Consider the following 26,562-nt stretch of genomic DNA (forward strand, 5'->3'; position numbering starts at 1 on the left):
TAGGACAGCCAGATTCTCAATTTTTTCAAGTCGTGGATTAAAGAAAATTAGGAAACCTCCATTGATTTGCATAGTTGTGTTTTTAAATAATGTTTCTTCTTTGCGTGTATTATAAAAACAAAGCAGAAAGACGCTCAGAAAAAAAAAAGTGTTAAAATCACTCAGTTCTGTCACCCAGACAGACATGTTAACATTTTGAGTGTTTTTATGATTCTTGGATTGTATTACATGTTCAATTTTACATCTGGCTGCTTTTTTATTTAGCACAGGCACATTTTCTCCTGACATACTTTTTAAATGAAAGATAGAAAAGCATTAAAGGAGATCTACCAAGCTTCACCTCTCTAGCAGATGGGGCTTTTTCTAGTTTCCTCTGAAATTTCTGTACTTTGCTGTTCTCATGTCTGTCTGTCTCTCTCTGGACATCTGTATTAGTCCCTTTAGTGTTGCTGTGACAGAATGAGTCGTTTTTAAGAAGAGTACATTTATTTGGCTCACAATTCTGCGGGCTGGGAAGTTTAAGAGCATAGTGTCACATCTGGCTGGCTTCTGGTGAGGGCCATGTGCTGGGTCAAAACGTGGCAGAAAAGGGAGCGGGTGTGTGCGGAGATCATGTGGGAAGCACAAGGTTCTAGGAAGCCAAAGTCGCTCCTAGAACAGCATGCTCCTGCGGTCCCTAATTCAGTCCTGAGAGAGTGAGAACTCGCTCCTGAAGGAAGGCATTAATCTCTTCATAAGGGATCTGCTCCCATTACCTACACACCTTCTACTAGTCCCCACCTCCTAACACTGCCACATCGGGGATCAAATTGCAGCACACATTTGGGAGGGGACAAACAGACCACAGCAGCGTCTCTTCTCCCTTCCATCATATCCAAGTCATTTGCAGGGAAGGGTGTTGGAATCCTGAAGTAGAGTCAGGGTTACAGATCTATGAGCCTGTGTGATATTTGTGGTCCATGATCATACACCCTCCCAAATGTTTTCATGGGAGTGAGGGACTGCAGAAAGGAAGGACAGAATTAGTTAACATAAAGAGAGATTGTAAACTGGCCCCATGGTATTGGTCAACTCGCTGGAACCTGGTGTGTTCCTTATATGGCCCAGCAGGTCTGGGCTAGCTTTCCAGTTTCAAAATCCTGTGAGTCCACGTTAGGAGGAACAGAATGAGATGCTCTGGGTTAAGGCTGGCTGTGTGTTGCAGCTAAGTGGGTAGATTATTAATACCTGATAACTCTTTGGGAGGCCAAGACGGGTGGATTGCTTGAGCTCAGGAGTTCGTGATGAGCCTGGGCAACGTGGTGAGACCTTGTCTCTACTAAAATAAAAAAAAATTAACTGGGTATGGTGGCATGTGCCTGTAGTCCCAGCTACTCAGGAGACTGAGGCAGGAGAATCGCTTGAACCCAAGAGGTGGAGGTTGCAGTGAGCTGAGATTGCGCCACTGCACTCCAGCCTGGGTGACAGAAGGTGACTCTGTCTCAAAACAAACAAACAAAAAACACCCGATATTTGTTTTAAGTTATTTTAAGATCACTCTAGGACAGTGAAAAATGGACTTTCTCTTCTTTAAAAAGCAATAACAGTAATGAGTTATGGGGCTTCCCAGTTTCAGAATATCCTTCAGTTGCTTTAAGTGACTTATAGCAGATGATTAAGTAATCATTGGATTACAGGCATTTGGGGTTGTAGAGCCCCCTGAGTGACGACCTGGATCCACTTTGGATCAATGAGGAGTCTCTGTCTTATCTCTACCAGAGTTATCCGGGCCTCTACAAGGTCTCTGTCTTCAATCACGGTGCCAATAACAAACCTAGGGGTAGCCACTCTGCCAGTTCTTTAGCAGCAGGTTCTGTACGTTAAGTGCCAGCCTGCTTTGTAACTTCCACTGGTTTCTCCTGGACCAGCCTTGAGGACCGACCTCCACAGATGGAATCACCATGGCCCCTCTTTTCTGCGGCAGCTCTGTGGACATTTGCCTGCTGATGGGCCTGCCCCATCCTGGAGCTGGGCCATTTCCACAGTCCTACCCTTCCTCGGTCATGGTGGGGCTTGTACACCATTCTTCTACCGAGGCCTCCCAGTGCACACTGTTATTGGTGGTGGGTCCTGGTCTGCCTGGACCCCTATGAGGTGGCACCAACAAACCCCAGTATCCATGTTTGTGGGAACACACTGATTGCCGACCCCTCCCTCCCCCGACCCTGGCCCACTTGGTCATGCCTGATGGCAGGGGGAATACAGAAAAGCCCTTCCAGGCTGTGTTCTTCACATCTCTAAATAATGGAGAGTTAGGGGAGAGATGGCAGTGGAGACTGGGACAGAGACTATTGTATTAGCCCCGGTAAGCAAGGAAGAAAATCACTCAGAACAGTCTTGTCCACAAAGCTGGGCTCCCGTTGATTCCACTGCCACTTCTCATTTCTTTGATATTGTTTCCCTTGATTTGTCATTTGTGCACAAGTCAAAACAGACTGCTCCCTGGCTGGAGATGTTATGAATTTGCTTGACAGTGGTTGCAGCCTTTACTTTTCTTTTCAGCTTTTCCATGTAATCCCAGGGATTGTCTGACTTTGTGTCCTTCCAAATGCAGGTGGTGCTTCCCACCTTTATCCTGGAGAAGCGATCTTTGCTGGAGATGTATGCAGATTTTATGGCGCACCCAGACCTACTGCTGGCCATCACCGCTGGGGCCACACCAGAGGAGAGAGTCATTTGCTTCGTGGAGTATTATCTCACAGCCTTTCACGAGGGCCGCAAGGGCGCTTTAGCCAAGAAGCCCTACAACCCCATCATAGGCGAGACATTTCACTGCTCCTGGGAAGTTCCCAAGGATAGGGTCAAGCCTAAGAGGACTGCTCCCCACTCCCCTGCCGGCTGTCACGAACACCCAATGGCCGATGACCCTTCCAAAAGCTACAAACTAAGGTTTGTGGCTGAGCAAGTGTCCCATCACCCACCCATCTCCTGCTTCTACTGTGAGTGCAAGGAGAAGAGACTGTGCGTCAACACTCATGTATGGACCAAAAGCAAGTTTATGGGCATGTCCGTGGGGGTCTCTATGATAGGGGAAGGTAAGCCATGTCGTATGTTGGAGTTTGGCTCTTACACAGTGATGTTTCTATACCTGGTAGATGATTGATAATTTTGTGTGTGGAGTTTTTTTTGTTGTTGTTTTTAACTTGTTTTGGAATTAGAGTGTGGGTGGTAAAAGGGATGGGTTTTGTTATTTGGGAACAAGGTCTGGTAATTTCCCAGTGGGGCCAAGGTAACGGACTATCTGCCTGACAGCCGCCCACCTGGACCTTCCCACCTGGACCTTCCCATGCTGTGCATGTGCGTGCGTGCACGCCTTACAGGTACTTTTTTCTTTCAGCTTTGCATGAATATAAGAGTTGGCCTACAAATCTGTGAAAACACATTTTTATTCATTCTCACCGGTGTTCTGGCTCACAGACAATGAAGATAATCATGCTGCCTATTCAAAATCTGCTCATAAAAATTCCCAAAACAAATCTTTTGACTCTATGCTAGAAATTCTGAAGCAAGAACATAGTATAATCACACCACTGATGGATCACACATTCTTATTTTAGCAAATAGCTGTGAATGAAGTTTATTCATTGTTTGAAGAAACCTATAATAATCCTTGTTAAATTCAAGCGTCTGTGTTACTGGTTCTTCACTTTTTTTTGAGTCACAAATCTCTTGAAGGCTCTAAGGCTGTTATTCTCTTCCTAGAAAAAAGGAATCTAACTCCAAATTTGTCTTTGAGTTTCAGAGAGTACATGGCTCCTTAGAAGCCCTTCCAAAACCCCATGAGATAAGAGCACCTTTCATTCACTTAGCACATTTTTATTGAGCACCTACTAGATGCTTGGCATTGCCTTAGGAGCTGTGGCTACTTGAGTAAACAAAACAGACCAAAAAAAATCTGTTCTGATGATGCTTCTGTTCTCCTTCTTTCTCATGGGGAAATGAAATAAATAAGTAAATAAAATTGATTGTGTGGTAAGTTGAAGAATGATAAGTGTTGTAGAGAAACAAAGCAGGTAGGGGTTTGGGGAAGACCAGGGAGAGGGCAGTTGAGCTTTCAGATAAGCTGGCCAGTGGGAAGGCCTCACTAAGGTGATATTTGAGCAAAGACCCAAAGCGGGCAAAGAGGGGTAAGGCAAGCCTTATAGATCATTGGGAAAGAGTTTGTGTGCAGAAAGAATGAGGCAGAGGCCTAGAGGTAAAATGTCCCTGGCATGGGGATGGAGACAGGAAGCCCATGTGGCTGGAGCAGGGTGAACAGGGGCAGGTGGAGGTCAGGGAGGTGACGGTGGCCAGATCACATAGGACCTCATGGGCTATTGCTAGGGACACTGGCTCTTACAGTGAGGCAGCCCTGAATCCACTGGTGCTTTTGAGCTGGAGAGTACCAGGCTCAATCTCATAGTTCAGCAAGACTGCTCCAGCCATTTGTTGAAAACAGACCCTGGCGGGGGTAATGGTGGAAACAAGGAGACTAGGGAGGAGGTTGTGAGAATAACTAAGCAGGTGATGATGGTGGCTTGGACCAGGAGGAAAATAGTGGAGGAAGTAAAAGTAGTGGAGTAGTAAGGATCTGGATGGGTTCTAAAGTTAGAGCCAAGAGGATTTGCCTCTGGATGGGATGTGGAGTGTGAGAGGAAGTATTGCCAAGGTTTTGACCTGAGCACCTAGAAGGATGGACTAGCTGTTAGCCGAGATGGGGAGACTGAGGGCTGGGTATTGGGCTACTTTGAAGGAAGAGTATGAGAGCTCAGGGCAGTTGTTAGGGTTTAGTCATTGAAGGGAGTGCTAAAGTAGGCAATTGGGTAGGCAAGCTGGAGTTTCATAGGGAGGGTCCTGGCTGAGATAAAATATTTAAGGCCTTGAGACTAATGAGGCTGCTGAGTGAGCACCGATTTCTGAAGCATTAAGCAGCATTAAGAGGTCTGCAAGATGAACAGCCAGCCGAGGAGACTGATGAGGGGTGGCCAGAGAAGTAGACTGAATGGAATGGGAGAAGGTGCTCCTTGCGAGGCAAGTGAAGAAGGGCTTCAAAGTGCGAGAGTAATCAACTGCATTACATGATGCTGGTTACTCCAGTAAGATGAGAACTGAGAAGGGATCATGGATTTTGGATCATGGAGGTCATTCGTGACCTTGACAGCAGTTGTCAGTGGAGTAGCACTAGTGAAAATCTGACTAGAATAAAGTCAAGAGAGAAGGAAGGAGAGGAACTTGGGACTGTAAATGTAGACAGTTCTTCCTTATTTAGGGTTTGCATCCAATGGTACTATTTAGGAAAATAGCCACTCTTGGGTTCCGCTTCTCTGTTAGGTTTACACCCCAAAGTGCTGCTCCCCCTCTTGCATAGATAAGATGGCAACTCCAGAGTGCCCACAGGTGCACTCAGCATTCGTGTCGGGCCTTCACTGGGGTCTTCCTTGCATACAGGTCTAGTAATCAGCAGCTCGTGATGCACTCGTCACACCTTCCTCTCAAGGATCAATCAGGATCAAGAAGTTCACCAATGAGACATTCATTAATTTGTGTAGGAAGCTAGGGACACACCTGTCACCAGGATGATCTTGGGCCACCCAGTTTAGGCCTTTTCCACAATTCAGATGGAGGTGGGTGGTATCTGTGGGGGAAAGATGTAAAAATACATCTATCTTTAGATAAACCTCATCAATAATGAGCATTATCCTCCTCTTAGGTTATCTTCTGTGAGAGTGCAGTATTACAACTATTTTCCAATTAGAAAAATCCCAATTCATGACTGGGTTGTCTGGCTTTTCCTGCTATTGACAAGGGCAGACGGATGCCTGAAGTGGTCTCTCTTCTTAAAGAGGAGTTGTTACCAGTGATGACTGGACCATGAAATCTTTTAGCTGAAAGGGCATTTGTCCACCATATGCTCCAGGGTTTCCAGCTGTGCTGTAGAGAATCCCAGGCTCCTTAGAGAGGCACAGGAAGTGAGTGGCAAGGTTGGTGTTCTTCCAAGTCCACTCCAGCCTGAGCATCTCCATCCATCCTTACCTATTTACCAGATGGACTTCCCTATACAAGTTTATTTCCAAAAGGGTTCTGTTGCTTCAGAATACTCAGCAGACCCTGAATGAGTCCAGCTATCCTCATTTCACAGATGAGCCTGAGAGAGGCAGCTTGCCTAGGAACCCATAATTCACAATATCCATCCTGCCCTCAGCACAAGCCAGTGAAGGGGGATGCAGGGCAGGTGCTGGGGTCTTCCTGAGTCAGGGGCCATTTCTCAGCTCATCTCTGACCTGTGGATGAGATACCAGAATCTGAGGAGGTTCAGGCAGCCCCCTGAGTTCACAAGCCCAGGAAGAGCAGAGGAGCAGGGTTGAGCAGCAGGCAGTGGGCCGGGGAAGGGGGACCAGGTCAAGGGGGATTAGAACCCTATATGGACACAGCCAGGGCTGTTGAGGCCTCTCTCTGACACTGAGAAAGCAAATTTGATTCAAGTGTGCTTCTGGGGGCGCAGGGCTAGAGGAACGAGAGGTATTTCCTCACCGGCCTCTTTTCTGACCCCAGTGACTGCTTGTTCTCCTGAACTCTGCCTTCTCCTTGGATGAAGCGACAGGGAGCTGCCACCGTGCAGCACTGTTTGGGTTAAAGCCCTCTGGCAGGTTTCAAAAAGTGTGTTTCAGCCCAGACTGGGGACTCTTGAAGTTGCATGAACTAAGAGCTCCGGTTAGAATACTCAGGTAGCTCTTCCTATTGAAAGCAGGGAGAAGATTGCCAAGGACTCCCCTGTGGGAGGTTTATGTTCACATTGATTTTTATACTTGAGTTTGTAATAAGAAATGGGAGCAACATTAATCTTGATTTTGACTTATCTGGGGCTCTGTGTTTTCATAGGTTGCTTTAGGCTTGCCTCGTGCTATGAGGTTTATATTGGTAAAAAAATCTTTTCCTTTTCTTAAAAACAAAAATTGGTATTCAGGAGACTCATCTCATTCTATTTAATTTTATTCCTTATTCTAAATTTCCCACATAATAAATATTTTGAAGATGAAATATGTTTGTTTGCTAGAGAAGGTAGAGAAGGCAGTTCACACTTTGTATTTATGCCCCATATGCGAGAAGATTCCTTACACATTTTCTACAGATAGTATTTTAAACATGTTTACCTCCTTATCGGTAACAGTGGTGGCTTGAATAAATCTGTCATTTACCCATTCACGTATCCATTCATCCATTTATTTGTGAAGTGATTGGCACCATCCTTGATGCCAGAGATGCAGCAGAGGCCACAGCACACAGATTCCCTGCCCCTGGGAGCTCATGCTCCAACAGGAGGGTCAGAGAGAAGACAAGACATGTGCGTGAAGTCCTCAGTGTGATGGATGATGACTGACACTAAGAGACAAAGTAGGAAGGAGGAGAGAGAGTGAAGTTGGGGCAGGGAGGTTGCAATTTTCAATAATGTGGACCTCAACAAGATAGAGCAGCTGAGGAAAGGCCTGAAGCAGGTTTAAGAAGGGGTCTTCTAGGCAAAAAAGAACAGCAAGTGGTAAGGCCCCAAGTTGGGAGCGAGTGGCTGGGGTGTTTTGAGGGCAGCCAGGGGCCACTGTGTCTGCAGCAGAGTGAGTGGGTGGCTGGGAAGAGAGGAGACGAAGCCAGAGAGGAGAGGCCACATTTTGGGATCTGATTTTGGGGCTCTGGAACGTCTTTGCCATTTGCTCTGAGATGGGAGTCGCTGAGGGTAGACATGATTTTAGCAGCATCCCTGTGTTGGCTGAGTGAAGAATAGACTAAAGGCAGAAGTGGAGAGGGCCCAGTGCAAAGATAGAAGCAGAGAGGCAAGTTGTTTCTTATTTCTCTTCTTCCCTCCTACACACACACACACACACACACACACACGGTTTGAATCTGTGATTAGTCAGAGTAAGTGCTTGGTGAATAGAATGTCTTTTGTCTGGGGATTTCCCTGCACTCAGCAGAAGTGCTTGTTGCCGCTTGTCAAGGCCTGAGAAAGCCAGATTCTTAAATTGGAGTAGAGGGTCGATGCCTCCCAGTCTGTGAGCCCCTAATTCTTGCCATTAGACAAATATGTGGAAATGTTCGAAAAGGTAGATTTGCAAATCCATTTTTAGTGATTTAGGGAATTCTTCACAGAAATGCAATCTCTCCCTTCAGGATCCTTCCTTCTCTACCAAATAGTAGTCACTGTTTCCCTGTCCCCGACCACCAGCAGTGGGCTCCGACAAGGAGGTGGGTGTGCAATGCTGTCACGTGTGTGATTGTGTTTTAAAGCTGGTTATTCTCCCTTCCCCACACAATGTGTTCATCTTTCCCTTCTTCCCTCTACACAGCATGTTCATCGTCATCTTCTTCCCTCTGCTTCCGTGCACCCTCATCTTTCCTGTCTCCCTCTGGTGTCTCTAGCCCTTTCACTTAAGCCACACCGTCAGCGGGGCACCCCTCAGCCCAGCACAGCACATGGCCTCCTTTCATTGCCTCTGCGGCTGAACTTGAGAGAGTGATGAGGTCCTTTTAGCCCTCTGTCCCCTGAACTAACCAACATCTTTGCTCTGTCTTATGTTGGCCATTGTTGAGTGTCCGTGTCTCCACAGGGTAGGCCTGTGAAGTCTCAGGATCATAGCTCCTCTGTTTCTCATAGGCAGCAGGCAGAGGCTGGAGGCCTTGATTCACTTTACCCAGCCCAGGACCACAGTGTCGTGGGTGGGAAGCCATGGAACACCCTCTCCTGAGGCCCTCAGATGCAGCCTGCTGATGAAGCAGAATTAGAATTTGTTGCTCTCACTTTTTCTAACTGCTTGAAAATTCCACTCAGAACTTCTCAATAGCATGCTGAGTTCAGAAAGAAGATTCTGGAGAGAGACTGTGAAAGGCCTCTCCTGGACATGGCCCTTCCTGGCCACTCACCTGATGTTTTCCTGCTGTGGGTGGGCCTGGGCATGGCCGGGTGACCCTTGGCTCGTTCTTGTGAGGCCTTGAGTTTGTCTAAGTCCTTTCAGTAGCCGCGTCCCCTTATCTTTCGTATTAATTAAAACATGTCCTCTGTAACGCAGGATCTGATTTTTCACACACACTATTTATAAGAATCTCCAAACTTCGAAGCAGAAGGTTCTGGCTCCCACACTCAGAGCTCCTTTGATTGTGGGAAGGCAGGAGTATGGATAATTTCCCTTCCCTCACATATTTCCTGCACATTCCATGAATTTGTTGATTGGGTGTAAATAATGCTTCTTCCATCTCCTCATTATAAAAATGAGATCTTACATGGGTCCACTTGGAATTGTGAACGTAAATACGTGGGCTTATCTCTTAAATCATGGCCTTTAGGCTGTGGCATATTTGACTGTAATGAAATGCTATTATGAAGTGCTTCGTTATGCCCTGAATTCACTCACGTTGACCCCAGAGACTGCACCCCTTTCTCCCACCCTCTCGTTTCTATTGCTCTGACAGTGAGAGCCGACACTGTTCAATCAACCTAAGACGTCTTCCATGGGAAAGTGTGGGCTGCTCACCCCTCCCAACCTTGCACCGCTGTGGAGCTGAGGGGTGTTGAGCTGCTCTTTGCAGCCCACTTCCCTCAAAATGCCTGAATCAATGCCTGGTAAATGGTGCAGGCTCTTAATTGAGTCTGTGGGGAAAAACACTTAGTTCTAATGAGAGGAAGCGACATGATTGCCACTGGGCTTGCGAGTGCCGATGCTGCCGGGTCTGCAAACACACTTCCCAGAGTTCCTTCTGTGACTCTGGTTTCCAGGATGAATGTCCCAGCTGAATATTTTGGTTCCTCAGATTGAGATTGGGCACAAAATTATTTATCAGTTTGAAAATCTTAATGCTTTACTTTTATGTTTATTGGTGAATCAATTTGTGGAATTTCAAATGAAGATCTCCCAGCCTGAGGACTAACCGTGTATGGAAGGACTGATTATTTGATGTTTTTTTTTTTTTTTTTAGCTTCTCTTAGCTGTTAGGCCAAATGAAGAAGTAACTTATATTTGTGATCCCATTTGTAAGTCTAATTTTAATATAAGTCTTTTATTCAGATTAAGGAGAGATTTTTTTTTTAAATGCAACCCTGAAAAAAAAGAGTATGTACTAAGAAGGCATAATTGCACGTGATTTGATGAATGAACACACATTTATGGATTTTCAGAAAAAAGCCAAAGGCATGTGGTGTTGCCAGTGTCTTCAAATCAGTTTAGCTCTGAGGCTCACTGACCTCCCCCAGGACTTGGGGGAAATTTTACCTTGATTTGGAAGAGATTTTTCTGAAGACAAATGGGAGGAGGATGCTATCTCATGCAGTATTACATTAGAGAAAGTCTGCCCTGTGTCTCTTCCATTCCTCACAGGTATAGCCCATTGGAAGACGTTGTAGTTTCCCCTTTTTTTTCCTTTTTTTTTTTTGAGACGGAGTCTCGCTTTGTCGCCCAGGCTGGAGTGCAGTGGCGCTATCTCAGCTCACTGCAAGCTCCGCCTCCCGGGTTCACGCCATTCTCCTGCCTCAGCCTCCCGAGTAGCTGGGACTACAGGCGCCCGCCACCACGCCCGGCTAATTTTTTGTATTTTTAGTAGAGATGGGGTTCCACCGTGTTAGCCAGGATGGTCTCGATCTCCTGACCTCGTGATCCACCCGCCTCGGCCTCCCAAAGTGCTGGGATTACAGGCGTGAGCCACTGCGCCCGGCCCTGTAGCTTCCTCTTTATTGCCAGGTGGTGATACCCATCGAGAGGGCTGCTTTAAAGAATGAGGAGTAATTAAGACATAAAACCTTCAGGATTTTGGCAGTGTGCCATGCTGCAGTGCTGTTAGCTCAGTTTAGAATCGCCTTCTCCATCTTTACCACAGCCGTGGGAGATACAGATACCATTATCTCTGCATCACAGATGAGGAAACTGAGGCACAGAGAAGTTAAGATTGCCAGGCTGGTGAGTGACGGAGGACTTGGAATGATCCTCTAAGATTTCATCCAGGTCTTAAAGTTGTGGCATATTCTCCATGAAAAAACATGGTGAAGAAAATCTCAGCTGTACAATCCTACCTTACTACAAAGTTTATATTTATGAATAAGACTAGGAATACCAGCCAGCCGAGTTTGTGACTGTTGTGTGTTTCCAGTCTGTAGAGGTTTCCTGCTAGACATGCAAGTGGTGGGAGCCCCCATGGTATCCCGATTAAGGACGTGAAGGGTGAACCACAAAATAGGAATGCAGTAGACATCAGGGGCGAGGTTATGGTGCCAGGGAGACATATTGCTCGCCTGGAAGGATTTTACTACCAAGTAGAGATGCTCCTTGGCTTATGATGGGGTTATGTCCCAATAAGCCCATCCGAAGGTGAAAATATCCTAAGATGAAACTACATTTAATATACCTAGCCTAGCAACATCCTCGCTTAGCCCAGCCTATCTGAAACATGCTCAGAACCCTTACATGAGCCTGCCGTTGGGCAGAATCATCCGGCAGCACAGTACACTCGAGAGGATGGGTTGTGTCCTAGTCCATTTGCGTTGCTATAAAGGAATACCTGAGAGAAAGGAGGTTTATTTGACTCACAGTTCAGGAGGCTGTACAAAAAGCATGGCACTAGCATCTGCTTCTGATGAGGGCCTCAGGCTACATCCACTCGTGGTGGAAGAGGAAGGGGAACCCCTGTGTGGCGGTCACATGGCAAGAGCAGAAGCAAGGTGGGGGAGGTGCCAGGCTCTTTTCCTTCCATCTGTCTGTCTGTCTGTCTATCTAGCTATCTATCTGTCTGTCTATCTATCTATATCTATCTGTCTGTCTGTCTATCTATCTATCTATCTATCTATCTATCTAATTTGAGACACAGTCTCACTCTGTTGTCCACGCTGGAGTGCAGTGACGTGACCATGGCTCACTGCAACCTCGACCTCCCAGGCTCAAGTGATCCTCCTATCTTAACCTCCCAAGTAGCTGGGACTACAGGTGCTCACCACCATGCCCAGCTAATTTTTTTTTTTAATTTTTTTATAGAAATGAGGCTTCGTCATGTTGCCCAGGCTGGTCTCAAACTCCTGGGCTCAAGCCATCCTCCCACTTCTACCTCCCAAAGTGCTGGGATTACAGGAGTGAGCCACTGCAAAGGCCTAGGCTCTTTTTGACAACTAGCTCTCAGGGGAGCTCTTGCAAGAACTACTAATGCGAGCACTCACTCATTACTGCTAGGACGGCCATAAGTCATTAATGAGAGATCCTTCCCCATAATGTGAACACCTCTCACTAGGCCCCACCTCCAAAATTGGGGATCAAATTTCAACATGAGTTTTGGAGGGGGTCAAATATCCAACCTATATAGGAGTTTGTTTATAGTCACTTTGGAGGCAGAGGCAGGAGGATCACTTGAGCCCAAGAGTTTAAGACCAGCTTGGGCAACATAGGGAGACCTCGTCTCGATAAATAATTTTTTTTCAATTAGTTGGGTATGCTGGTACATGCTTGTAGTCCCAGCTACTCAGGAGGATTGCTTGAGTCCAGGAGGTCAAGGCTGCAGTGAGCCATGATCGCGCCACTGCACTTCAGCCTGAGTGACTGAGTGGGACCCTGTCTCCAAAAAAGAAAAAGAGCCTCGCTGCTGCTGCCTGGCATTACACGAGAGTGTTATCCCATATATCACTAGATTCAGAAAAGACCAAAATTCAAAGCACGGTTTCTATTGAACACTTACTGCTTTGGCACCATTGTAAGGTCAAAACATTGTAAGTTGAACCATAGTAAGTTGGGGGCTATCTGTAGCCCATTAGTGCTGTGGGGAGGGTGGCAGTGGACCATGTCTTCTGGGGCCTTGAAGGCATGGTAAATGGTAGCCTTCTCTACAGGGTCCAGGGGCCTCTCTCAGCTGCCACAGTCTCCAAGTCTGTGAGGATACAGCTGGCACCCAAGGAACTGGGGTCTTGGGAGATAAAACTTGAGTAGAGAGGGATATTTGAGGTGACCTGTCTCTCTTCCACTTTCCCTGGCTGTTGATCAAGAAGAACCAAGTGTTGATCTGTGTTTGACATTGGCTGCAATTTTCCACCTGCTTTAGGCTGTCTTCTCAACCCAATTCAAACAAGTCAGATATAAAGGTAGGCTTTGAACCAATAACAGTGTCAGACTTGGCCATTCTTCTCCAAGGGTCCTGATCAGAAACTATCAGGATTGAAACACCAATGTCTAATTCTCCTCAGAACACAGCACTCCTCCCTTAACTGCTTGGATAGGACAGGGCCTCCAGGGTCATCTGGGATGCTCTTCTTTCTAAAATGCAGAAGGAAGAATGAATGACAGAGTGAGAGCAAGAGGTGGCCTGTTGCTTTACTTCTAGCAAGATGAGTTTAGTCAAGAGAGCTCCAGCAAGTTGAAGTGGAGAAGAGGGGAGAAGGCCCATCTCTTCTGATATGCAGTGTATTTGGTGTAGTGGACTTATGCTATTTGTGGATTTGCATTAAATGTACTCAATTATGTTCCCAGCCAGAGAAAGATAGGATGTAAATGCTGCTGTGATACCTGCCCTCCAGTCCAGCCCACATGATCTGCTTCTCCTGGGTGTCTCAGTGCCTTCATGTGTCTGAGGATCCCTCCACACTGGAAGGGATTGAGGCCCCTAAACACACACTAGCATGTCAACTTGGGTTTTCAGAACCAGCCAAGTATTTCATGGGTTGGGAAAACTGACTTTAATGGACTTAACTGAGAGCGGAGAGTGATGTTGCTGGTTCGGACAAGCCTAGTGTGTCCTAAATACCGTAGTGCATGGGCAGTTAGAGGAATTCTCCATGGTAAATTGAACTATAGTTGAACACATCTTAGCACTGACTTTAGAAACGAAGAGCAACCATGACTCCTTTGTACAAATTAACCCCATCTCTCCTCAGACTCCCCTGGCAAGCTCATCTATACTAAAAGAAACTTGCCCTCCCTCCCCACTCCCACCCCCCTTCTTTCTGTCTCTCTCCCTATCCTCCTGGTGTGTTCTCTCTCTGTCTCTCTCTCTCCCCCTCTCCTTCCTTCCCTCCCTCCCTCCCTCTTTCCTCCTCCCCGCCACCCCCGCAAATTCTAGCTCTAAGTGATTTAGATGCGTATGTAGCCTAAGAGGGAAGTATTAAACAGCTGAATTACTTAACCTCTCTTAAAAGTTTGTTTCCTCATTCTTATTAAAACGATAATCATTGCCAAATAGGGCTGTTGTGAGCTGAAGAAGATAGTTCATTTGGAGCTCCCAGGAATGTCTGGCAGCTGGAAAGTGCTCTCATGTGGGAGCCATTGACCCCACTCTTCACTCTTTCCAATGGAGGACTGGAAGCCCAGGAAGGTGCCATCACTAACCACCTCTGGTCCTCTACCCTCCTAAGGCTCAGAGCATTCTTGACGAGCTCAGAGCAATCCTAGAGCGAGGCCTGGGGTGAGCTGGAGTGGAGCTGAGAATGTGCATCTCTAGGGAGCCAAGTGCCAAAGTATTGGATGGGAGACTGAGAAGTGCCTTGTGAAGATGTGATCTTAAGAGAGCTGTAGTGCTGGGTCTCAGGGCCTCTGCCAGTCTGTATAGGGCCTCTGTATACAACTCTATGGCAGTCCTGGGAGCTTCTGTATTTTGGGGGTAGTCTTGAGGACTTGATGAAAATTGTGGCCCTGTTCCCTAGAAAAATGAACAAAATTCTGCATTGCTTTGAGAGTTATAAGGCCTTTTCCACTTTGGGTTGTAGGTTGGAGAACCCTTTCTCTGGAAGTGTGTGGGCGGTAAGTGTTATAGAGTCCCACTCTTGGCAGATGTCTTTCCCAAGGTTGCTGACAGCAGCTGTACAGCCTGATTTCTCTATTTTCATGAGAACCATTGAGGTTGTCTCTGTAGCTCTCAGGATAAAGGCAGAACTCTTCCTAGAAGTTTAAAAGACAAGGTCTGACCCCTGCTGACTTGGTCATCCTCCACACCTATATATACCATCTCTCTTCTGCATGTGGGCCCTCTTCCCAGCCTCTTCACACTTACCAGGCTCCTTCCTACCCCAGGGCCTTTGCACATGCTCTTCCGCCTGTCCAGAACACTCTTCCTTCCCCTGTTCATTTTCTTAGGGAAACCTTCCCTTACCAAGTCAGTCTCTCCTGTTGGAGGCCTCCATTATGCTGGCCACCTTGCCCTCCTACCTTTATCACTGTTACAATTTTGTGTTCATTTGGTGACTAATGACCACATTTCTCTTCTGCTCTCTGAGGGCAGAAAGTGGGTCTGTCTTGTTCATTGCTGTATTCTCAGTGCCTTGCACACAGTAGAGCCCACAGTGAACGAGCAGCTCACCTCTGCAGAAGTGGGAGATGTGATATCTGTGCAGGAGGCTCTTTGGTTTCCCATCTTCATTTCTTCTGATCCCCAGTGCCCTCTTCGCGTGTTTGCATGCCTAACTCTCCCTCCTCTCTCCCTGGAGGTGTGTTGAGGCTCCTGGAACACGGGGAGGAGTACGTATTCACCCTGCCTAGTGCCTACGCCCGGTCCATTCTCACCATCCCATGGGTGGAGCTCGGAGGAAAAGTCAGCATCAACTGTGCCAAGACTGGGTACTCAGCGACAGTGATATTCCACACGAAGCCTTTCTATGGAGGGAAAGTCCACAGGTAGGAGCTGGCCGGAGAGACTCTGGCTTTGTCTTAACACGATGCCCTGAGTTTCCTTTCACCATTAGAAGACTGAGTTTCAGTAATGGGATGAGTTGAAAATCAAGATAAAATTGTTAAGGTCTTTTCCAAAAGAGATGCCTCTTCCCTACCTTACATGGCAGTTTTTTGGAGTCCTCCCCACTCTAAACTTAAGGTTAAATCTTTGGTGATGCATTTGCAGAGCACACGCCAGAGAATAAAAGCACTTCTGTTTGTTGGAATAAACTCTCCCTTCTGAAGCCACAGTTTGTTGCTTTGCTCTAAAGTGATTGAATCTATGAACCCAGACATAGCCAGACAGTTCCCCATTTCACATTAGTTGGCTACACTATCCTCAATTCTGTGTCATGCATCCATGAGGTCAGGATCATGTCTGTCTTTTGAAAAACTGGGGAAGCCCAAGCCTAAGTAATTGAAGGAGAGGTCTGCTCTTTGAGGAAGCACAAAATTGTTTTTATTGCTGCAGCTATAAAAAATATTCCTCTTTTAGCACAGCTCTACTGTGTAAGCAAGATGTAGTGTACAAACAAACTTCCATCTTTGCCCTTTTTCTTGGAAAGCATTATTCTGCATGGCATTAGTGTGAGTGTATCAGAGTGTCACAGGGGCACGTGGACACCCTTGGGGGCACCTGGAGCCAGCACACACCAGCTCGTAAGAACTGATTTGTGTGTACTTCACGTTCAGTGCTATCATGTTGGTAGTTGAAATCAGCCATGATGGGCACCACAGAAATTGGCAAATGGTACAAATCAGGTGTTTTCCCTTTTGGAGATGCAGTTGTTAAATATTTACCAGAATGCCACTAGTATCTTTCCACTGTGTGCAACCCAGAAGATGCCTCATACCTGCCTGTGAGCCTCTGCATTGCTACCTAAGAACTGCGGCTGTTTTTAGGCTCAAGGAGAAAGCCTCCCAGTCTGTTTGAAAACTCTAAATTCAGCCTGAGCTGGGCCTGAAGGAAAAGGGGAGCTTAGATCCTACACATGGCTGCCTTGGGGCAGGCATCCCCGTTTCTGCGGTGTTCCTTCAACTGTGCAGAAAGCTCAGTGGTGGAGAGGGAGCTGGGAGTCTGCTTTCACTTGGAATTCCCACAGGCAAGGCAGGTGTAAGAGAGGTGGCAAATCTCCACAAAGGCCCTTTAAAAGAGAGGTTGAAGTCATTCCTCAGAGCCACTACTGTGAGTAGGAAGGTATTGATTGAGACTGAGACTCTAGGTTTTGCTCAGCCTTCATTCAGGGGATGTGTGGATGCCGGAGTGGATGTTTCTCTCCTTTTCCAACATAAGCTCTGTTGGGATTGTGGGCAACCATGTTTGACCCCATACAAAATAGACCTGATTTAAGGATTGAAAAGCTCACCGTACACTCTTATACTCTTTTTAGGGTTAAAATGTAGCATTATTAGATGCTATTTTGGAGAAGAGAGAGTATATGCCATTTTGTTTTCCTTTTTTTTAAATTAATTTTTTGCATAAGTTATTGGGGTACAGGTGGTATTTGGTTACATGAATAAGTTCTTTAGTTGTGATTTGTGAGATTTTGGTGCACCCATCACCCGAGCTATAGATATTGCACCATATTTGTAGTCTTTTATCTCTCGTCCCCTTCCCACTTATTTTGTTTTTCTTGAATTGCCTGATTTTCATCCCAGTGATATCTGTGTTTATCACAATTAAGAAATTAGCATTGCTGTATTACTATGAACTAATCTATAGACTTTATTCAGATTTCACTATTATTTCCAGTGATGCTTTCTTTTGCTGTTCAAGGATATCAGATCATCTTTTAGGAGCTAGTCTTTGAGCAAAGCGGCAGAAACAATCCCTCCTTCCCATTCCTGATTAAAAAAAAAATCTCTAGAGATGGGTGTACCTTTGAAGTCTCTGTTTTTATCATTTTGCAAAGTGTGCTCATTTGACTCATTAATTCAGGGTTACTGCAGAAGTGAAGCACAACCCAACCAACACCATTGTTTGTAAAGCCCATGGGGAATGGAATGGTACTTTAGAGTTCACCTACAACAATGGAGAAACCAAAGTCATCGACACAACCACACTGCCAGTGTATCCCAAGAAGATCAGACCTCTCGAGAAGCAGGGACCCATGGAGTCCAGGTGAGAACCAGGCTGTGTCTTCCTCTCCAGCTTAATCATGCTGGGCACTTGACTCAAGGGACAGAGAAGAAAGAAGACTTTGAAGCTTAGTGACTGGAAACAGACCAGGAATCATGTTCTCCTGGCTTCTTTAGATATTTTAATTTTCTACTGTGAGTCACTTAGGAGCAGAACCTTTCAGCTTTCAGTTACGTCATTCTGCAGTCATGGGGTGGGGTGTGAGGACAGACTTCACTGCTTGTCTTGCAAAAGTTTGTCAATTCATCTGATCTGTTGCTTAATTGCAAAGGTAAATACAGAGAGTTGATAGTAATCAAAGAACTGCACAGTGAGTCAATGAGATACTATTTTTTTTTCTTGCCAGATTAGCAATGTTATTAAAAAAATTAAATGCTGGGAAAGGTGTAGTAAAATTGACACTCTATACCCTGTCCTTCTAGTAGGAGTGTGTGCAGTTTAGCTGCATGGATCAGTAGCTTTCAATTCATGAATCCATTTTAATCTTGCATTCTGCTTCTCACGGCAAACTCTTAAATTCAGAAAAAATTTAAACGACATAAAATGGTTTATTCTTTTTTTAAAGAAAACTAAGCAACAAAAGAAAGAAATCACCTAATATTTGGAAAATGGTTAAGTAAATTACGAAGTATCCATTCAATTTGTATATCTATTCTGTGACTATGGTATGAATATAATGCAGCCACTTAATGTGATGTTTATGCAGGCACAGAAGCAGAATCTCCTTGGAATATGCCAGTTTTATCTTTTGATGTAGGACATCGGCAAACTGTGGCCTGTGGGCCAAATCCAACCTGAGGCTGATTTTGTAAATAAAGTTTTATTGGAACACGGCCACGATCATTCATTTACATATGGCTTATGGCTGCCTTCCTGCTACAATGGCTGAGTTAGGTAGTTGCAACCAAGACCATATGGCCTGCAAAGCCTAAAATGTTTACTTTCTGGCCCTTTACAGAAAATGTTTGCCAACTGCTGCTCTAATCTAAGAGCATACACTCTTTAGAAATACGATGCAGGGTTAAAATGAAATTACAAATGATTTTGTGAAAGCTTTACTATTACTACAAGAGTTTGTAACCAAATAGAAACAGTTCTTGTAAGTGGAAACAAAGCAGGGATACCACAGTATGTATAAATAATACATTATATTAATAACTGGGTTTAATGGAAACAGAGCTTCAGTATCCCTGGAACCTTTGCTTTGCTGTAGAATTAGTACACTCTTGCTTGTTAATCAGTTTATTTGAGGACAGTGAGCATAACCTTTCTCTGTGTCTAACTGGAGAGCTTGGACTCTTATCAGATGTCTTTTTCAGTCCATCCTGTTGGGCAGCAGTAGCAGGACAAGGGAAAGACTGAGATAAGGAAAGAAACCCATCCCCTTGCCCACATTGCCTCTGATGAAGCATTCCCAGAATGGGGAAACCTGTGGTTCATATCATGACATGACTGTTGTTTCTGATCCAGCTATTGAGAACAAAACTATGATCACCTGCTACTTTTCTTCCAAGGATATCAGAGTAGTTTAGCTACTCCTTATTAAAACTCTTTGTTGCTTGTTAGCCTATGGGAACTCAGAATTCAGCTTAGAGCAGGGATGGAGTCTGGTGCCAGAGTAAGAGAAAAGGTGCTATCTCTTTTTGTCTGTTTATGTGGATTTTACTGAAATAGGGAACAAGCTACAGTAGCCCCCTTTATCTGTGATTTTGCTTTCTTTAGTTTCTGTTACCTGCAGTCAGCCACCACCTGAAAATATTACAGTATTTTCAGACAGAGAATACATTCACATAACTTTTATTATGGTATATTGTTATAATTGTTCTATTGATCTCTTACTATGCCTAATTTATAAATTAAATGACATCATAGGTATGTATGTATAGGAAGAAACATAGTATATATAGGTTTGGTACTATCTGTGGCTTCGGGCATCTGCTGGGGGTCTCCAAATGCATCCTCCATGGGTAAAGGGGGACTGCTGTATAGGGATACTGAGCCCACCCATCCTTGTTCTCTGCAGAGGAAACAGCCTTGAGGAATGGAGTGGCTGGTTCAAATCTCCTTGGCTACTCAGAGCACCTGTGTTCACTCTCCCAGCCAGGTGTGCTAGGCCTTCCCTGCAGAGGCAAAGGAGGGACCATCAGCATGGCTAGGTGGATCAGCAGTTAGAACGGTTGTCTTAGCTCTCACAGTGGTGCCAGCCCTTGGTGAGGCCTCCAGTCCCCAACTGGAATTCCTGGAAGGGAACTCCAGTCCCATTAGTGGTAGAATGAAGATAATTCTGTGGACTTCGGTTTTCCCATACCTGTAAGTCTGCTTACAAGGCCCAGAGCTTGGTCTGAGCAGAAACTCTGCCTTGGCCAGAGCCCTCAGGGGCCCAGTGACTTAAGGCAGAACCAGCACCCAGGGACGCCAGTCCTGCCCTGCCTCAGCCACTTGCTGTACCTCTGCCATGTTGCCCTCCCCTCCTCAGAGCAAGCTCACCTCAGCTTCCTTTGGCTTTTCTTATGGAATTGCTGCCATCCCTCCTCACCCTGGAGACTCCTTTTTCTTTTAGCATGGTGTTCAGAGCCTCCTCCACTCCATTCTCCTCCCCGCTCTCAAGTGACTCTCCTGGTTGGGTCCCTATTCATGTTGGGCAGCGATCTTTGTCTGTGGTTCTGGTCCCATCACCCTGTCTCTGGTTTTGGGCTCTCTGCCCTCTACTCTTGGGGCCACTGTCTTAAGATGGGACTTATCATGGGAGGTTCTGCCCTTGAGAGGACCCCCTGACCCCAGCTGTCCTGGTGCCCAGCCCCACCCTCAGCGTAAGGTGTGTGTTGAGGGTGTGTGATGAGAATTACTGTGATTTCACCTAACACCCACCCCTCATTTTCTTCCCTCACCCAGCCTTACTGTTTGGGCAAGTCTTTCCTCTTAAATCAGTTATGAGGGTACAGTGGAAAGAGCAGGGACTGAGAGACCAGTCGGATCTGGCTTATCTCTCAGTGCCAGCAGTTTTCTTGTGTGTGTGCAGCTGGGGTTTCTTCTGTTGGCATCTGTACCCCCAGGAGGTGCTGCTGGCTGTCCCTAGTTCACTGACAGCCCCATCTGCCTGTCCTCAGCCTGACCATGCCAGCACTCAAGCCTTCCTGCTGCTCTGAGCCCTTGCTGGGGAAAGGGTTAAGGACACCTGCTGTAGATATGCTCCCTGGCTCAGGACCTAATAATGGGCATTCACGTGCTCCCTGGCCCAGGACCTAAAGATGGGCATTCATTTGCCCCTGGGTGAAGAGGCCTCATTTTCTAGAAGCCAGGGAGGGAATCTCCACCACCTGGCATTCTGACATTTCCTTGTCTGTGAAATCCGACTTCTGATGCATTTAAGTGAGGAAGTGCTTGGGTGGTGGTGTCCTGATTTATCATGGGTCCTTTCCTTTCTCTCTAGAACAGAGTGGGTCTGAATACAGGCTGGTCCCAAAGACATCCTGAGGAGGAAAGCTGTGTGTTAAACATAAGCCAAATACAAACTAGTGTTAAACACTAGCTACTTTCCTTTTCTCTTGTCCCACTGTCAAAGTGCTTTTTTTTCCAAGTAGTCAGCCTTGATTGATGTAAACCAGCCAAGCTCCCCTTTTATTTTGCTCATTTCATGGGGTTTCCTCCTGCCATGCCAGGTTAGGAAGGTCAAGGTCATCTGAGTGTCCAAAGAGCAGCTGGGCTGAAGAGGGGTAGTGAGCCGAGCAGTCTGGCCTCACTACCTTTAGGCTGCGTTCTACAATGAATGCATGAAGCAGAGAAATGGCTTTGTGTAGACATGGGGGGAGATGAGAGATCCCGCACTATAAGCATGCACACACAAATACCCACACACCACACATGCATCAGCCTCTAACCCCTAATTCCAGGTTCCCTTGTGGGAAAGCAGGTCTTGTTCTGATTTACCAGTGTGGTGTCCTTGGGCAAGTCACCTAACCTTATGTGGACCTTAAATTTTCTCCTCTGTAAAATGGAGATAAGAATCTACCATCTATAATATATCATTGGGTTGCTGTGTGGATTAAATAGGTTTATGTATGTAAAATGCTTAGAAATATGGCAAATGCCATATGTGTCTGCTACCGTTGTTTGTAGTAGTAGCAGAATGCCTACTACTACTATTAGATTTGATTCCCAGAATCTCCGGGCCCTGAGAAAGGCATGCTGCCTGGTACAAGTGGAGAGTAGAAACAGCACAGAGGTGGAGCTGGGTAGCCCTGGGTTCAAATCCAGGCTCTCGGGGTCTTTGAGGTATCTGGGATGAGCTACCCCAGAGGGGGCTTGCCTGGCTGCCCCTTGCTGCTCTGGCTGCTCCTGGCAGAGTTCTGTTAGCTTGCAGCCAGCTGGCCTGGCTGATTGTTTCCTCTCCTCCACGCATCCCCAGGAACCTCTGGCGGGAGGTGACCCGATACCTGCGGCTGGGGGACATTGACGCAGCCACCGAGCAGAAGCGGCACCTGGAGGAGAAGCAACGGGTGGAGGAACGGAAGCGCGAGAACCTCCGCACACCATGGAAGCCCAAATATTTTATCCAGGAGGTAACTCTGCCGCCTGTCATTGGGCCCTTGCCCAGGAGAGAACTTGTCCTGAGAGGGTAGATGGGTTTTTCTTGATGAGCCCTCAAGATTGGATAAATACCAGGCAGGGGAAGGGATGGACTAGGGCAGCTCAGTTCTGACTCCAGCTTTGGATCAGGCTTCAGGACCGGTTTTCTGCCACAATATTCATGAAACCTTCTGGAGGGCAGAACTGAGCAACTGACACTTCCCCTCCAGTATCCCTATGTCAGAAAAGCATGTCAGCCTGCCTGTGAGGGATCGGGATGGGACTGCAGATGGGATACTGTTCTATTTTTAAAAAGAAAATCATCATGGCCCCTGTTACATCATCTTTAGTAACAAATTAGTTGAGGAGTGCCTCACAGGCCATCTCAACACCTGGGTGGGCTGGAGCCCCTCACTGATGAAGAATTGCCTTTCAGAGCCTTGCCTCCTGTGGGCCACAAGGGCTAGTCATGCAGGGGAAGGCCAGCCTGAGTCCTGTGCCTAAAATGCTGTTGCTGTCACCTGCAAATGTGACACTAGAAGCTAGAAATAATATCTGGGCAAGTGGGCAGGGCACTGTGTGCCCAGCTGAAGCCCTTATGCTCTTGAAGTTGTGGAGGGATTGGGAAGCACTCTGAGAACAGAATTGGAAATGATGAAAATATAGGAGCTACACGTCTTAAAAGCAGGCCCACAGGAACCCAGCAACATCGATGAAGAGCAGGCCGGTGAGGGCTGGGGCAGATGCCACTCATCTCCCGGTGATAACAGATTATCTAGTTGTTCATGAGGAGCCAGAAATCTAAATTTTTATGAGAAATCTCATATTTGCATGGTCAAAGAGTTAAAAAAATTTAAATACCAGTAGCCAATCAAAATGTTATCTGTGGGCTTTCGTTAGCCCAGGTGCTGGTAACCACTGACTTCTGCTACAAAGAGGGATTATTCTGTCTATATACAAGGCTGAGAAGTGAGTTAGGACAACATAGTAGGTAACTGGGGTGGATTCATGGTTAAGAGCAGGAAGAGCAGGAAGCCACCACTGTTCTCCCCAGAGTCAGGCTGTGGACTGAAGGAGATTTCAAGGTTGGATTCTGGTTCAGACAGGAAAGCTGCCTGGAGAAGACTTTGCCTTTATGGGTCACTGAGTGGGGACCCTGTGTGGGAGCCCTGCCCAGGTGAGGTAAAACCTTGAAAGAGCCTGTGAGGTGGATCCCTTTTCTCTTGAGAGAGCTAGTAGCTTGAGAGAGCTAGTTTGTCTGGCTTCTGTGGAGGGTTGTGCATTAAACAGCAACAACAACGAAAAAAACATTTACAGTTCTTCTTGAGTTTAAGAAAAGCCAGTATGCCCATAACAGAAGGGCTGGGGACATGTAAGGAATAAGAGTCATCTGAACACCAGCACAGTTATTCAGTATAGTGCCTTCTAGTCATAACTAGATGGTATTAATACCATTTTAATTCTTGCCTTTTTCTCACTTGATATTTGATTGATGGTGTTTCTTGGGCGTGCTGATTTGTTTGTGACTACTGCCTGCTGGAGAGAGCCTTTGTTGGGTGTTCCCCTGTGGGCTGGAAGTCACTGGTATGCACACCCTTGCCTTTTCTTTCTCCTGGCCATTCATCTAGCTACTCTCCTTTTCTCTTGTCCCACTGTCAAAGTGCTTTTTTTTTTTTTTGGCCAAGTAATCAGTCTCGATGGAAGCCAACCAAGCTCCCCTTTTATTTTGCTCATTTCTTGGGGTTTCCTCCTGCCATGCCAGGGTAGGAAGGTCAAGGTCGTCTAGATCTCCAAAGAGCTTCTGGGCTGAGGAGGGGTACTGAGGCCAGCAGCCTGGCCTGCGTGTGAGGTATTAAGACAGGGCAGACACACAGACTGGCTGCGGTTATCCTTGCTTCCCCTTTTCCCTGTTGAGAGGTCTCCACGTAATAATGCCTCCTTTCTTCTCTTGCAGGGCGATGGCTGGGTATACTTCAATCCCCTCTGGAAAGCACACTGATGGGGTGGAGGTGCAGAGCTTTCCAGTATAGCCCTGTTTTTGTAGGAATATTAAAGTAGTAGAGTATCAGGGTTTTGTTGGCATTCACTGAGACCTTGTATTAGCATCCAGGAAATGATGAGAGAGAGAAATTATATACTATGAAAAGTGCACCCCCACACTTTGCTAGAGGAATGAATTTATTCAAGAGCCATTTGGGGCACGTGTGTGTACACACCGTGTACATTTACACACATGCACTATGTAAACATCTGAGTATGATTACACATTTAAATACTGCACTCACCAAGGTTAAAGTGGGTAATCATAAGCTCCTTTTTATCAATGAAGTTTGAAGTTTTCTATTTTTCACTTTGCCAAAAATGTTTTACACTCACAAAGATATTCTCACTTAGTCAACTCCTGTCAAAATGAAGGTGAACTGGCATGGCCTGATCACTGTCCATAAGGGAGAAAGTGGCTCATTCCTGGTAGAAGTATGGGTGGCTATCATTTCAAAATTATTGTGATTCTCACCTCCCTCCCCACCTCAGTGTTTTGTCTGTCCGCGCCCAAGAAAGATAAGCAACTATTTCCTGCTGGATGGGGGTTGGCAGGAAGCTGTTGAAGATTTATGCCAGAGCCTTGCAGGATGGAGCACCTCTGGGACAACTAAGAGCGAAGGCCCACCAAGGAGTTTTCCACCCATCTCTCATGGTCACAGCGCTAGTCATACATTTTTGAGAAGTTGCTTCTTTTACATCAGAAAACCAGTCAATCATATGGAGACTTCTTTTGTGATGAAAAAGGGCTTTAGACGTTAAATACATGCATGCACATGAAAACATGCACAACCACAGCCTCAATCTTGTATTTAGTTTGGGGAAAGAGAAGAGAATTTCCTGTGGATTATTTTTTCCTCAAGTGCACCTCTCTGGTTAACCCAAACTCTGCAAGAAAGCACTGTGACTAAAACATACATAACGCCTGCATAAATATTCCATGGTTTCAGTTAAATTTCAGTCTTTAGCCTTTACACATGAGGTCAAAGGAGTGACGAAAATACAAAGCAAGGAAAAAAGGAAATATCCAGTTTTTGCTGAATGCTTAATTTATTTTTTACTGTGCCACTCCAATATTTATAAAATCCAAATAGCATGAATGCTTCTCTGTAGTAATACTAATTTTGTGCCTTTTGTCTGCTTTCTTAAGACCAGTTGTTCACACTTTGTAGATATTAGACAAATATATTTCGATTGAATACATATCTGTGTCTGTGTTTTATTTTCAGGGATTCAACAGTTCTATTAGATTGGTGGCTCTAAGTGAGCTCAACTTTTCCTGGTTAAATAGCAATATTTAACCAGGTTATTTAACCAAGTTATTGATATGAAGAGCAATCAATCATATCTATATGGAAAAAGTATTTAACACATTAAAAAATGTACCAGATAAACATTTATGAATATTTTCTGGTAAGTCCATAAGAACATTTAACTCCTACCCAGTGAGTGTTGTTTCACGAGGAGTCACTGCCAGAAGTCACAATGGAAGCCTACTTAGGTCCACAGTCTTTAAAGCATCTGGGTGAATCAAGTATCTGGAACCATCTTATTTCTGACAGAGAAAGTGGAACAAATGCTATTTTGAGAAAAAGAAGAAAATTCAATGAGACTGAAAAGTAGTCACTGTGTTGTTGGATTTTCCAGTCTGACTACAAAGCATAAACCATCTGGGAAGTAAAACATGGAGAGGGCTCACTTTTCTTTTGGGGCCAGGGGTACATTTAAAATTGTGAAATGTTATGTGTCAGGAGATTTACATAAAACATATGTACAACTTCAGGAATAATTATGAATACCCTTGTAGCCACTGCTTAAGCAAAGAAACCTGTTTACCAGTACCTTAAAAGCCACTATTGTGCCCCTATACAATTGTATCCCTCTCCATGCCTTCCTGGAATAACCATCCCCTTATGGGTTTTTTTTGTTGTTGTTTTAGACTATACACACTATGTGTGTATTTCTAAACAGCGTGATTGGTTTTACCCATTTTTGTAAAAATTGAATCATACCATAGTTTGCTTATTTGAGCCAATATTTTCTTTCTAGTTCAATCCACGTTGCTGTATTTGTTCATTTTCTTGCTGAGTTCATATTATGTTTTATTGTGGTAAAATATATGTAACAAAATCTACCATTTTAACTATT

At 45.6% G+C, this 26,562-nt stretch overlaps 1 protein-coding gene across 5 annotated transcripts in view; it reads left to right on the forward strand.

Moving 5' to 3' along the window:
- The window catches only part of OSBPL10 (oxysterol binding protein like 10), a 412,361-nt gene extending 386,744 nt beyond the window's left edge, over positions 1-25,617 (forward strand). For 3 of the 5 annotated variants that reach the window (XM_063722157.1, XM_024244955.3, XM_054552439.2), the window contains 5 exons: positions 2,594-3,074; positions 15,446-15,632; positions 17,608-17,790; positions 22,214-22,367; positions 24,907-25,617. In XM_063722157.1, coding sequence (XP_063578227.1) covers positions 2,594-3,074; positions 15,446-15,632; positions 17,608-17,790; positions 22,214-22,367; positions 24,907-25,176 — 1,275 coding nt within the window. In that variant the 3' untranslated portion in view covers positions 25,177-25,617. Of the gene's footprint in view, positions 1-2,593; positions 3,075-15,445; positions 15,633-17,607; positions 17,791-22,213; positions 22,368-24,328 lie in introns of all 5 variants that reach the window. The other 2 variants (XM_024244956.3, XM_054552440.2) reach the window with 1 other exon arrangement.
- Positions 25,618-26,562: the final 945 nt, after the last annotated feature.

This window comes from Pongo abelii, chromosome 2 (assembly GCF_028885655.2).
Source record: "Pongo abelii isolate AG06213 chromosome 2, NHGRI_mPonAbe1-v2.0_pri, whole genome shotgun sequence".
Lineage (NCBI taxonomy): Eukaryota > Metazoa > Chordata > Mammalia > Primates > Hominidae > Pongo > Pongo abelii.